The sequence below is a fragment of the Xiphophorus maculatus genome, chromosome 22 (assembly GCF_002775205.1).
Source record: "Xiphophorus maculatus strain JP 163 A chromosome 22, X_maculatus-5.0-male, whole genome shotgun sequence".
Lineage (NCBI taxonomy): Eukaryota > Metazoa > Chordata > Actinopteri > Cyprinodontiformes > Poeciliidae > Xiphophorus > Xiphophorus maculatus.
Genome location: NC_036464.1, coordinates 3,714,723 through 3,729,032, shown reverse-complemented (window position 1 = coordinate 3,729,032; position 14,310 = coordinate 3,714,723). Strand labels below are relative to the sequence as shown.

The 14,310-nt window shown below is 36.5% G+C and overlaps 1 protein-coding gene across 1 annotated transcript in view; it reads right to left on the bottom strand.

Annotated features, from left to right (window-relative positions):
* dntt (DNA nucleotidylexotransferase) overlaps positions 1 to 14,310 on the bottom strand; it is a 93,674-nt gene that overhangs the window by 67,226 nt on the left and 12,138 nt on the right. The window contains exon 3 of the mRNA XM_023327243.1: positions 12,757 to 12,858. Within this exon, the coding sequence (XP_023183011.1) occupies positions 12,757 to 12,858 (102 nt within the window). The remainder of the gene's footprint in view (positions 1 to 12,756; positions 12,859 to 14,310) is intronic.

Sequence of the window (14,310 nt, the reverse complement as noted above, 5' to 3'; positions counted from 1 at the left end):
AAGGGACACTACAGCCCACAAAAAGACCCCCTGGAGGGGGTAAAAAAAAAAGGAGCTATGAGAAATTTCTTGGAGTTATTAATTATTCCTAATAGTCAGCAATTTCCAGGAAAAGGCAGCTGCTAAATATAGAACAACAAAAAGAGTGTTGGAGGAGGACATAAAGTCAAGCTATTAATACCCCGCTGCCTTCATGTCCAAAAAGTAAAAGCAATAAAAGGGTTTGAACAGAAGGTTATAATTTGGTCCATCTGCACACTGCAGCGATCATTTTTAACAGAAATATGTCTGTCTCCTCTCAAATTGCTCATCTTTCAAAATCAGGTTAGTGTGTGGTTGTTCCGTCCCCCCCAACAATTTATTTTCAGGTTTTGTTAGCATCACAGAACAAAACATCCCCACCATCATTCATGTGTATTAGAAACAGAACAGAATCTGCTGTTGTTCATTTAGAGTTTCTGACATTTTACTTTCCATATTAGAAAAAAAAATTCTTTACTGAAAAGTTGAACAGTTTCTGTGGTCGTGTTCCATTAGTTAGGACATTATACGAACAAATTTCAACTGATACAGAATATTTTCACCAATAACTAAAGTGCAAAACTTCTTTTTTAGCTACTTTTAAATAAAGTGTTGGTTCCTTGAGCAGTTTTTTTTTTTTTGTTTCAATAGTTGGTCAGTTTTCAGTTATTCCCAGATGAAGTGTAAAAAAAATGGTTGATCTATCAATTAAACTGGTGAAAAGTTTAAAAACATTCCAATAATTGTTTTAATTTTCTGGAGGGAACATTTGTCAGCTCCATCCAGTTTATTTTATATAAATTTGGTGTTAGCCTACCCATGTTAGCATTCTGATAAAGTGGTTAAGTTTGAGTTTATTTACCACTTGTCCCTTAAATATATTTATTTGTTTTATTTTTCTACATTGGTCATAATGCTTTAATTTAAACACTGCTGTTGTAACTTGCACAACTTTCACTATTCTTGGTGTTTGTGGTAGCATTATGTTGCCGTCTATATCCATGTGTAAGTTTTAGTTAAAGCCAGCGTTTCTAAACCATTAGATAAACGTGAATGTGTCTTTTGTTTCAAGGTACATTTTTGTTAAATTATTTTTCTTTTCTTTTTACTCACCACTGTTTGAACATTTAGACGCTAAAAGCTGAGGGAGGGACCGGCCCAGCACTTCCTGTTTAAACGCATGTATGATGATGTCACTGAGTGCGTCACTGGGTTCTACCAAGTGGAGGGGTTTCTTTTTTGTTTTGTATTATTTTCTTTAAATAAACCTTTTGAGTTGCTCTGTATTAGATGTTTTATTTTGTAGATCATTTAATTAAGTAGATGAGTTTGTAAATTAGATTAATAATCTCATTTCTGATTCTTTGTTTAGATTTTGTTGTTTGGTTTGACCTGTTCTGTCATGGTATGGTCTAATGTGGAGCAGGTGTGTTGCTGGATTGGTTTAAAAAATAAAAAAAAACAGTAAAATTCAGGATAGATGAAAGAAAACAAAATTATTAAACAATAAAATCCTCCAGAAGAACCTGGAGCTCTTTGCTGATGCTTTCTTGGACAACACTACATCACAGTGAAAGAAAATTAAGTTAATTCAATCATTATTTCAAATCGTGAATCAGTTTATTCATAAAGCTGTATTTCCAGTTGTGTGTATGTATCTGGTGTCAAATTAAAATAATTGTAACTTTGCAAAATTATGTTTAAGAAACATTTTTAACATTTTGATTTGATTAAAAACAGACTTTTAAAAACACAAATCAGCTCTACTATTTGTAAAAACTTTTTTTTAAATCAAAGAACACGTTGTTTTCATGTTTTCATCACATATTTTTGTTGATTTTGCACCAACAATTCATTTTAAATCACTCTTTTACCTAATGCAATGCATTTCAGTTTAAAACTACAAAAACAAGCAAATAAAGTAGTCTTATTTTATTGTTTTTTTTTTTTATTTTGCAGGAAAGGAATGTCATTCATCGCAGAGCCAAAACTTTAAAAGGATTTTCCACAAAAGAAAGGCGTGCAGTTTTCAAATTGCAGATTTGTTCTCAGTTATAGGATCAGTTTCTTTTAAAACACTTGCTATAGTTTAATAAATTAAATAACAGCTGATTTGAGCACAGAATGTGGTTCTACTTGTTATAAAGCCGGGTTATAAAGTGTTGTACTGTGACATCAGTAATAATAATTAGACGAATTTGAATAATTCTTGAACTGCAGTTAAAAGCTGCACAAAATCATTCCATTCACTTTCACTGAAATATTAGATGTTTTGTATTAACAATGTATTTGTAGCAGGAGTCAGTATCAAGTCTTATGAGATTGGGTATTTATTCCTCCATTCTGGACACTGAGGTTAACAAAAGGAAAGCCAACTTATAAAATCTATGATTAGGGAATATTTATAAGACTCGCAGTGCAAGGGGGAAAAAACCCACAAATCTATAAATCATTCCACTACGCCTGATTAAAAAATAGTGGCTGCTGCTATATGAGGACTAAAGTTGAAGAGAGTGAAATTCAGGCCATGAACTCGGCAGAGTTGGACTTTAGCACATTTACGTCTGTTTTTCCTCTCCTCCAGCCGAGCTGAAATGTGAGGTCACTGCACCGCCTGTGGTCCGGCGCAGACCTGCAGCCTTCAGCCCGGCTCACCCCTGAGAGGCGCTGACCCGTTTACTGCTGCACATGGGGAGAAAACGACCCTTTACATCACACACACACACACAAACAGCTGGGCTCTCCTCTCAGCATGCAACAAATAGAAAATTCAAGCTTGTTACTCAATAGGTTTTACGGCTGACTGGTGCTGTGGAAGGCTGTGTTGTAAGCACATCGCATCCCAAACAACAGGTACAACACAGGAATTGGGTCACTTTCAAATGGAAAAGATGATCCAGGGCGCTAGTATGCTAATTTCTCCCTTTTTTTATTATAGATTAAATATTTTCAGTGTAATGTTTTCCAACTTAACAACATAACCTGATGTTATATAGGAGATGTTTCCAGCTGAGCCGACAACACTCTGCATCTGTTGCACTCACATTTTCTCTACTCCAGACGCCACATGCACACATGGACTGAGTGGATTAGCAAAGATTTTCCATAAGTACTGCAGCCTATATCTTCATTGGAAGCTATAATCATAATGCAGCCATGGTAAACAAAATAATAAACCTTTTCAAACTTTTTTAATTGGTGCTGTAGGGTGGCAGATTCTGTAAATTTTTGAAACTTTTTTGACAGTGTGAAGAAATATGCATGTTAGATATAAACACATCAACCTGCCGAGACACTTTCAGGAAAAAAAATAAAGTTTGGGAAGTTTGGCTTTTTTTCCACCATAAAAAATAATGACATTCAATGCCACTGTGTTTCTGGATAATTATCACTTGAGATTCTTAAATAAAACTCTCAAAATCAACAGATTAATCTCTACTGATTTTAAACATTAGTTACAACATGAACGGGAACAAAAACTTCAGAACAGCTTCAGTGAAGCCTTTGGTGCTTTTTCTTCCAAGCGGTTCAAATTTTAATAATATTTTTTAATTTTTTTTACTTATTTATTAGTTTTTTTTTCAATATGTAACAATCTGCACAGTATTGTACAGAGAAAGGGAACATAAAATTACACATACAAACATTTACGCACATTTAGATATCTCAAGATTTTCAAGGTGTTAGCTGAAGTATAAATTACGATGTCCCAACCCTAATCTAATCTATAAAATTCTTCAATCTGCCCCAAAATCTCCCACTTTCATAACCAAAAGAGGACATTTTACAGGATTTAAACTACGGTGTTCCGCAAGACTCCGTTTTTGGTCCCGTACATTTTTAGTTTTCACATAAAACTGTTTTTGCTCAAAGTTTGCATTAAGACCTTAAATTGATGTGATTTATAAAATAACTGATCTTAAGCTCTTAAACCAGAAAAGTTAAAGATCTTTTCTCAAAATTTGAGTTTAGGTGGAAAAACCAACACTAATCAAACAAGTAATCAGCCTGTCCACATGACCCCATTAGTTAACAGGGACTATAGTTTATATCGTTTTGTTTGTGATTTTCAGTGTTTCACACAAAAGGTTTAGGAAGCAAACAAATAACAGAGCCATGCTTTCAACAAGCTGCGTGAGCCATTCTCTGTTTTAACTCTTGTCAAGAAAATTTTCCAAAGAGCTCTTGATTTAAAACTTTCTTTTATATCACTGACAAAAATTAATTGGAGTAATTAAGCCTTGGTGACCCTTAAGCTTTTTGAAATTAATGGAGCAGAGAAAACAACTCAACATTTCCATGTAATTGCTTAACCTGTAGAAAAATGGAACTTCACACACGCATTCGATCTTTGCGGTTTTGTCAGCTGTCATGCTGTTGCAGCAGTTATGTGGTGTTCGTGCTCCAGGCTACACCCTGCATATGCGTTTATCTGATTAATGAGGAGACAAGGTAGGCAGGGAGGCTTGGTGTGTGGGGACATTGATATAGTGCAGCCATTTACCCCCCACCACCAACTTCTAACGGACATGCCTTCAAGAACGTTTTTGTTTTTTGCTCAGCTCTTTGCTTCAATGCATGAGGGGAAAAAATAACAGAGAACAGATGGATTTGATTCTGGACCTTATGTACTCCTGTTGTTGTTGATGTTTTACAGCAAGAATAATTATGCCAGCTCATTTTACATTCTTCTTCCAGCTCACTTAAACATGTTTCTAACCTAAATGAGTCTTATAAAATCTGATAATCAGTATTTAAATGGCCACCAGGAGGAACCCCTTTTTAAGCCACCTTGGCCTTTTTACGCGTCACCTGCTCCAGTGGACCATGTCTTGTGATGATGTGTGCTTAATTAGCTGGAGCCATAAAGTGACAGCTGCAATATTGATTAAACTAGGACAGAGCTCAAACTGCCTCCTGCATTTCACACAGCCCCTTCCAAGCAAAAATCTATAAATGCTCTGCAAGCCTTGGTGTGTTTTGTAAAATTCTACACAGAATGAGGGACCCAAGTTGACCCACCTTGGCAAAGGTAATATATATATATATATATATATATATATATATATATATATATATATATATATATATGTTTCGTTGTTGGAGAAACCATGAAGTGTCATGTTGTGTTTTACTAGAAGTGCAGATAAAGCCACGAGTTATGAATCTTCAAATGTGACCCACTATGCTTCTAAACACTACAAAATATGTTTGTTACATTTTTGCATAAAATCAGCCTAAGGTAGTGAGATTTTAGTCTGCTCAGTTCTGCCAATTTTGAGTTTATTTCCGATTGAGCTTTTTAAGGGCCTCTTATCACTTTAAATCCAATTTAAATCCGCCTGGCACACCCAAATCAACTTCTACTCATGCAATCATACAACCATACACCTTTGAAAAGCAGAAGTGGAGCCTCCTGCACAACCAACAAGAATCTGGATGTTTAAGCCAACAACAAAACACTTGTCTTTTCCAGCAGCCATTGTACCATCAGTGGTAAGACCAGCTGACCAAACATGCTGGAAGTCCAATGGGGTTGCGAGGTAACAGGCAGTGCCTGCAGATTTGTGACGTGATGTTTTCCAGACACCAAAAAACATTACCTTCTTGCCAAAAGAAAACAGTTGAGTGTTTTTTTAAATGCTTATTCTGTTTTTTTAGAAGCAGTAGAAACCCAAATGGAAACACAAAAACAAACAAAATATGACTTTTAGACAATACACCCCCTTTAAATCTTAAGCATTTAGCAAATCCATTACTGAATGAAACAAAAAAATGAAAAGAAACAAAAGATTTGGAGAGGTCTAGTCAAATACAAGACTTAAGTTCAATTAAGATTCAACCTTAAACAGGCAGTTCTTGCTGGAAAACTCTTCAATGCTGAAAATAAAACAATTTTGTGAAAAACAAATCTTCCACAGCCATATAAAAGAAAAAACTTGACAGTCATTATTGCCAATTACCAGTTAATCAGTTGAAAACACGAGTATGAGATTTGGGGGCAATTGTTTTTTCATACAGAACCAGGTTGATTTGGATCACAGAACTGCATAAGGGTGTGTGTATATATGTGGGGGGGGGGTGAATGTGGGGGTGTGCGGGGTGTGTGTGTGTGTGTGTTGCCATTTGAGAAAAGTTTTGCCCATGCGGCACATCAATCAGTCAGGAAACAAACATCAGTTTCTGTGTTTCCTTACGTCCGGCATGTGGTGAAGTGATGACAGCAGTCGACTTGAGGGTGAGCAGGAAAAAAATAGGTTGGGGGATTGACTCGTGGGTGTGTGTGGGGGGTGTGTTGGGTGTGTGGGGTGTGTGGGTGTGTGTGTGTGTGCGTGTGCGTGTGTGTGTGTGTGTGTAGACACAGTGTGGAGAGAGGCAGAACAATGAGACGAAGAATTTTGTAGGAAGATGCTATTGGAAACAACAAAAGGGAAAAGAGAAGTAAAATGGGTGTAAAGGAGAGGCAGGAGGGGAGGAAGAGGAAGCAGGGATGAATAAATCAATAGTGCATGGCTGTGGAGTGGAGGGCCGCTCGCTGCCAGTGTGTGATTGACGCCTCGGCTGGTAGGGGGTGTTGCTGGGATGATGCTCATCCTCTCTCTCCCTGACACCTCTCTGCACCTCCTACTTCCTGCTCTTACACCAACAAACCCTGCTCCGCCAGATGCGCCTCTCAACCCCTGAAGGCATAAATTGTTGCTGAGTTTTTTTCTCTAGTGGTTCCTATATCTTTTTAATGAATTAATCTATACACAAAGACATTAAAATATTTTCTTTGCATCAAGAAAATGTATTTTTCCATCTTAAATCATTCTAGTTTCACGGATAAAAAGAGTTCAAATTTATTTTATTCTTTGTTTAAACATGAATTTTCTTTCTGTGCTTCAACAGCTTGGACTTTTTGAGTTGAGTGATTTATAATTAAAGGGCTTTTTTCATTTTAGGACCAGAAGTGGCTTTTACAATAAACCAGCTATTAGGCTAAGAGGTGTTGCTACATCCAGAGCAGAACATGGACAAAAGTAGAGTTGATTCAACACATAATTGGGAGAGGGACTAATAGTCTCAATTAGAGACAAATGGGTGCAGAAATAGGAGGGAAAAGTAAAGTTTGAGAAGTGTAAAGTGTAAAAGGAAATCAGTCAGAGAGGAAACTGACTTGGCTGCCCAGAGAGACATCCGATTGTAACTTCCTTCTCTTCTTTCGGGTCAGTTTCCCAAAAGTCGGCGTTTAGTCTGAGTTCATGAAAAGAGCAAAGCTTGTGACACAGAACACAAATTCAGTCCACACAGTTTCGCGTTTCACCACGAGATTGCATTTAGTGATAACATTCACATTCACAGTTCACCCACTGACTCACTGCCTATTTGTGGAGCTGCCATTCATAACCGTGACTCACAACTGCTGGGAAAGTGTTGAATAATGTCATGCAAAAATATCGCGGGTCAAATTAGGAACAGAGCAACGAGACATGAAAAAAAATTATTTTAAGACTGTAAAAAATACTAGATTCTTAATAACTTATTCATTATCTAAAATTGAATATGTCCATTTAACTCAGTACAGATCGAGTAGTTACGCTACTTTACTTCAGTTACACTTCATATATTTTATGTTAAAATAATATCTTCCTTTTAATAAATGGTCTGTACAGTGGACCTACACCATATTTTCAGATTTTTCTTTGGAACGTAACTCAAAATTAGTCATGGAAAATGCGCAGATTGGTGGATTTTTCTTCAATATTTGAAAGAAACTACAACTTGTGAAGCTGAAATGTATAGAGGAACATATTTAGCATATTTTCCTATATCAGAGGAAAATAAGCTAAATATCAATTTGAGCCACTTTTCAGATTTTGAAAACTATGTGTCATTTTCCTTCCTTGCCACGATTGTACACTATTTTTTGTTTATCTATCATAAAGTCCTCATTAAATCCAACTTAGGTGTGTGAAATGTGACATAGTATAAGCCACAAGTGTCAAACTCAGGGCCCGGGGCCAAATCTGGCCCATCATAGCTTTTTTTTGTGGTCCTTTAGACTCCAAATTACATGAATAAGTCCCTCCAGTTTTTCAGAAATCTGCCAAAATCACTCCAAATCAATTTTTTTTCAAATTTTTACTGCAAATTTTTCTCAAAATCTCCAGAAACGTAAGTGACTGCTGCCTCAGCCGTAAGTCTGTGATTTTGATTGCGAAAAAAACTGCAAAAACTATCACAAGATCCTGGATGGAGTGATCAGTGTGAAAAGATGTTCAATATTTAATTTTAAAAACACCTATTGAATGCTATTAAACAGCTATTTGTCAATATTTTAACAGTTTAATGTGTTTTATTAGCAAATTCTGGCACAACCGGCTCTTTAAGGACATTTTTGATATGGCCCAAAATGAAAACGTGTTTGACACCATTGGTTTAAGGGATAGAGTAAAGCAACTAAGTGTAGTGAGTATTTCAACAAATATGCAGAAAACTAAATGCAAATATGGCAGGGAAGGCACATTTGGTAGAGATATTGTGTAACCAAGCAGGCAGTGAAGCAGATTCAGGATCATCAATATGGATCAATTGGTTTCTCCTCATTTGCACTATCACACTATCCTATCACAGTTCTCCTGGGTGGTTGGCTAGCAATAATTTCTAAGCAGTGACTTGGTTTACAGTCAAAGAGCAATGCAACACATTTTTTTCCCTACTCCTGTCTGACTTGGCTAGTCAAAGTAATTGCTTTTTTCTGCCCCGGTGAAGTGTTTTACCTGTAGTTTTCTCAGGTCCACAGATAGAACAACCTTCCTAATCAGAAACTCTCCTTCCATGTGGCTTTATACAGAGATAATGAGTTAATCATGGGGATAGGAAAACGGAGGGGAATTGCTAATTACGGAGTTAATGCCGTGGAAAGAAACCGTGGATCAGAAATTGAACAGCAGCCTCCCCCAGGTGAGAACGTGTTGATGGTGTGCACATCTGCACCTGCCCGTCCATGTGGACAAACACGTGTGAGAGTTTTAATACACACATGCAAAAACACGTGGGCAAGCAGCGTGGCACGTGTGCCAAGAATATGAACATTTAGCCTCTCTGGGAAGTAAAGACTCATTATGAAGCAGATGCCTCACAGGCCCTCATAAGCAGCTCTTAATAGGTCTTACAAAAACTCATCAAGGGGTCTCCGTGCTCCCACACAAGCGCAAACTTGCAGTTGGCAGTTGGTTCACCTTATTACACACAGAAGATCCTCATCTCCACAATCAGAGGCAAAAATAAATTGGGGGAGATTGCTTGAAAGATGCAACAAAATGCAAAATAAGAACAACAAAGCAGAAAGCTGGATTCCTACAAGGAGGAGTTCACTGCAAGTACAGCTCCGAAAATTAGAATATTGAGATGAAGTTTAATATTTTTGTCATTTGTTTCAAAAACTCATATATTATGTAGATTCTTGAGGTAAATCTGCATAATATATAAAAATATTTCAGGTCTTTATTTCTTGGAATTTTAATGATGATGGCTTACAGATGAAACTGACTCGCAAGTAATCCAGCAGACATTCATTAAGCCACAACATATCTGGCTTTTCCAAGTGTGAATATCAATGGAAAGTTGAGTGGAAGAAAAACGTGTTATAGAACAAGAGTAACCAAGGTCTTTATGAATACTGTACAGCACTTTGGTGCAGTTAATAGCTGTTTTTAAAGTGCTTTATAAATGACTTAAGACCATACAAGCCTTTGATGGAGACAATATTTCCTGGAGTGTGTTCTACCACATGGAGCACAACAACCAGTTTCAGGTGTTGACTTGGCGTCAGAAACGCCCAGATCTTACTGCAGTGAGTATCTGTAGAAGTAGCCCAGAGATCTGCGACTTTTACAATCCAAAGAGACACTTTTACTTTCGTCCAACAAAATTAGACACATTTAGAGCTGCAAACGTTGCATAACATTTTTAAAAACTTAAAATTTTAGATAAATATCAACAATAGGAAATGTGATACAGTTTTTTTAAAACATTATTTCCCTTCTATTTTAAGGTTTTATAATCAAGATATTTATATTATTATTACTTTTTTTATTTTTGCAAAAAGAGGATGGATCCATTTTTTTGTGGAAAAACTACATAATTTCTAACCTAATGACCAGAAAAAAAGATAAGATCTAAAAAATATTACTGGTACTTTTCGTGTCATTCTGTTGTGTTAATTAAGCAATTATTCCATGAAAACGCTGAAAAACCAGTAAGACCTGCCTTTGTAATTATATCTCTATTTTTTAAAATTGTTAACTCTTTATTATTTAAAGTTATTAAAATAGTCCTTCCCTCAGAGCATCAGGCATGTTCTAACACCAAACAAAGGACCAGTAAACTACTAAACTAGTAGTCATAATGTTGTGCCAGACAAGTATCAAGTTTTTGTATTATTTGTTTGAAAATACATTTTAATTTTCTATTTAATCTAAGTGGAAACGAACGCGATTAAATGATCAGCATACAAGTCAATTATTCCTCACCAGAGAAATACATTGACCACATGCTGACACCAGCTTGTTTCTTTTTTCCTCTACTAATGTTTCGCTCACCACCTGCAGCTGCTGTTAATTATCATCATAAATGAAACATCCTTTTCTTTTCCCGCTCACCAAATCTTAAAGCTACAGTACGTAACTTTGATTTTTAAAACTATGCTTTTTTTTTTTAGATATTTGTTAAAATTGTCACTATGTTGTGAATGTGTAATATGAGACAGATAATCTGTGAAAAGATCAATCTCCTCCATTTCCTCCCTGAGCTGCTATTGCCGTCTGAAGACATGCGCCGCTCCCGACCAAAAACAACCAATTAGATCCAGGAGGAGGGGCTTAGCGCTGTCAATCAAAGCCATGAATGCGCTGCTAAATGTGCTAAATGGTTGAGAAACAACTTACTGTTGCAGGAAAACTGTTTTTCCATAATAGCATTCATGACCAGCTGAGAGCCAGAGGTGTCAAAAATACTCACATTCTCTACTTAGGTAGAAGTACAGATACTTGAAAAAAATATTCTAGTGAAGGTACAAGTACATGTTGGACTGTTTTACTCAAGTACAAGTGAAAAAGTACAAGTTTTGAGGTACAAAAAGTAAAATGTAATTTTCACCTTAAAGGATAAAAATGACTTTTGATAAAGTCTAAAATACATAAAACGTTCTAGTCATACAAAATATATTATTTTTTTCTTTTGCACTGTATTGGCATAGAAAGTTTACACTTATTTTTATACTTAATTTTATACTTATAATTTCGATTGCACAAGTCACAGAGAATTCGTCCCTAGTCATTCCTTGCAGGAATAATATGCAGGGATATTTTAAAATAAGGCAACAGATGGGGAATGTTTGCGTCTTTGAATGTTTTCCTCTGTTGTTTGCAATGTTAGTCAGGTTAAAGTCTCCATTGATTCGTTTTTCTCGTGCCACAGTGTGTTCTCCTTCTGCTTTGCTTTGGCCGCATCCAAATGAATGGTGAATTACCGACACTATAACACAGCTTTTGGGCGAGCGGTGGATTTTTTTCTATCATTATTTTTTTCAGTCCTATGTGAAAATATAAGGAGTAGAAAGTATTCCTTACAAGTACAAATATTTCTCTTAAAATGTAGGAAGTAAAACTAAAATGTCCTCAGAAATATAAATGCTCAAGCACTGCAAACACACAAAAAAAATCTTACAAAATATTTTTGGTCTAGTTTCTACAGCAAATATCTTAGTAAACTTGAAATACAGCAAAACTGTAAGTAATTTTTTCAGCAACATAGGCTTTTTTAAAATAAATAATTCCTTAATGTTGATGAAAAAGTACTAGTTCCACTAGCATATAAATTAACTTATAACACGGGAAAAATGTCTGTTTGTAAGTGGAATAATCTGCCAATGGAATTAGAACTGGGTTGCTAGGCAACGGCTCAGGGCTTGGCTGGTGTTGCTAGGTAACGACTGCGAAATAAGTAAAATAATCTGCCAGTGGAACTAGTAATTTTTCATCAATATTAAGAAATTATTTATTTAAAGCAAGCCTTAAAAGTTAGTTTTGTCTGATTTCAAGTATATTAAGAAACTAGACAAAAAAAATACTTGGTAAGATTTTGTATTTTTGAAAAGCTGATTTTTCAGATATATGAACAGTAGCGAAGTACTTTTACTGTTTTACTCTACAAATCAGCAGAGAACAATGAGGGGGGATGAGCAGCGCCACACAGAGTTTGATTGACAGCCCTAAGACCCTCCTCCTGGCTCTGATTGGTTGTTTCCAGTTAGCACTGGGACGAAGCCAAAGGGGTTGGATTTTTTTTCACAAATTATCCATCTCATACCACAAGAAAGTCACATACTGCAGCTTTAACTTAATAAAGCTGAGTAACTCCTTCTTCTGCTGCTGATTCTCTCCTTCCTGTGATCCTAAACCCACAGATGGCAGAGAGAAAGACCCATCGCTTCCACTGACAAGACAGGAGATTGATACGGCGGCAGAGCTGCAGGGCGTGTCCATGTCTGCCCCCCTGTGGCAGGGATCACCGGCATGTCAGCTGCTCTGCCTTGGTACGTCGTGGCTGCAGATGCTGCTCATTCGGAGGTTAATGTATTTTTGTGTCAGAGTGCCAGTGAGTGAGGCAAGCCAGCTATCCAATTAGACCAGAACAGATTAGGGGAGCGTTTTACATGGCAAAGCAGGGCAGCCACTAAGTGTTTCTTACTGTGAAAATCCTGTTGTTGTTTTCTGTGGTTGTCCGTCTCTGGCAGGCGTATTGTGAAACCGTGTTCACGGGAGCGGCCTTAGGAGCTTCTGGCAGGATGTCCTGTTCACAAAAAAAATTGTAAAAAAATAAATAAATAAATAACCAGAGAGTCACAAACTCATTCACGCTCAAATTCATGGTCATATTTTCCTCAGAGTCCAAACCATCGATGGTCTGAATGTGTAAAAGTGTGTAAGGTCACTTCCTGATGAGCCCACAGCCAAGAGTTCAAATTCAATTACATCTAAATGCAGCCATTTGCCTTGGAGAAGTTATTTTTATGACTATGTGTCTCCGGGGCAACAGGCTAATGACACTCATCTCACAGTCTGGTGGCATCCAAATCCATTACACTACCTGACCCGTGGCATTACAAATCTGCTTGTCATCATCCAATTTTCTTCCTGTAAATTGCCTTTTCATTCCACGAATAAAACGCTCCACGTTCGTAAAATAAGCTGCAAACGGATTACCAAAGTAATTTTTAATATTCGTGGAGACAATTACACATCATAAAATGTAACAAGGCGTGCTTTGACAATCATCCGTATATGTGGGTGGAGAGAATGCATGCGAAAAATATTCATGGCTTCTTTTTATTGGAATTATATGTGGCAGACAAATGCAAAGCAGGGCAAATGTGAAAGGACAAAAGTCAAAAAAAGTGCAGCATACAAAATATATGACCTCTTTTACCCTGAAATATAATCCATCAAACTGCTTTCAAAAGTCATCCAATTAGCAATATAATGTGTGGATTGGGTTATAAAATAATATCACAACCTTCAGAGCACCTTTTCAAACCTACCAGGCTGGGGACGTTAGGAGCCAGGAGGCCCGAGGTAACTCTGGAGGAGCTGCAGAACTTTGTATTTGATTATTTGTTGATTATTTCTCTTTTTATTTGCTTAGACTTTGCATTTTAGTTTGTTCATGTATTAATCTGTCTTGTCCACTTTGTGCTCCTGCTTCAGGGAGAAACAAAGTCTTAATAGAAACAGACTTTTTATCTTGTGCAGCTATGCATATGATTTTTTTTTTTTTACTTTAAATTCACTAGCAAAAAGCTCCCCTCATATCAATGACAGCTGTGCATTTTACTCTAGAAACTTTTACTTCAGTTTAACAATTTAAAACATATCGGTATTTACAAACCTAATGCAGCAACCAAATTCACCATTTCACCTCAGATACTGTTTTTCTGCCATTTAAAAGAGCCGTAAAGAAGCCCTTTAGAAGTTACCTGTGCTAACCAGCTAGCGCTTTGTCACATGATCAGATTAGAGTAATTTGAGTGGCTGCAATCCTTTCATCTCACTCTAGTGCCGATTGTTTTGACTTTATCACCAGAAGGCCACATTTGCAGTCAAATTTCTGCAGGGGAAATTTTTGCTAGTTAAAGTAAAATGATATGCATAACTGCAAAGGATTTTTAAAAAATCAGTGTTATAAATTCACTGTCTAACAAAAGTTTGTTTCTATTGAGACAAAATTTATTTTCCATACATCGCA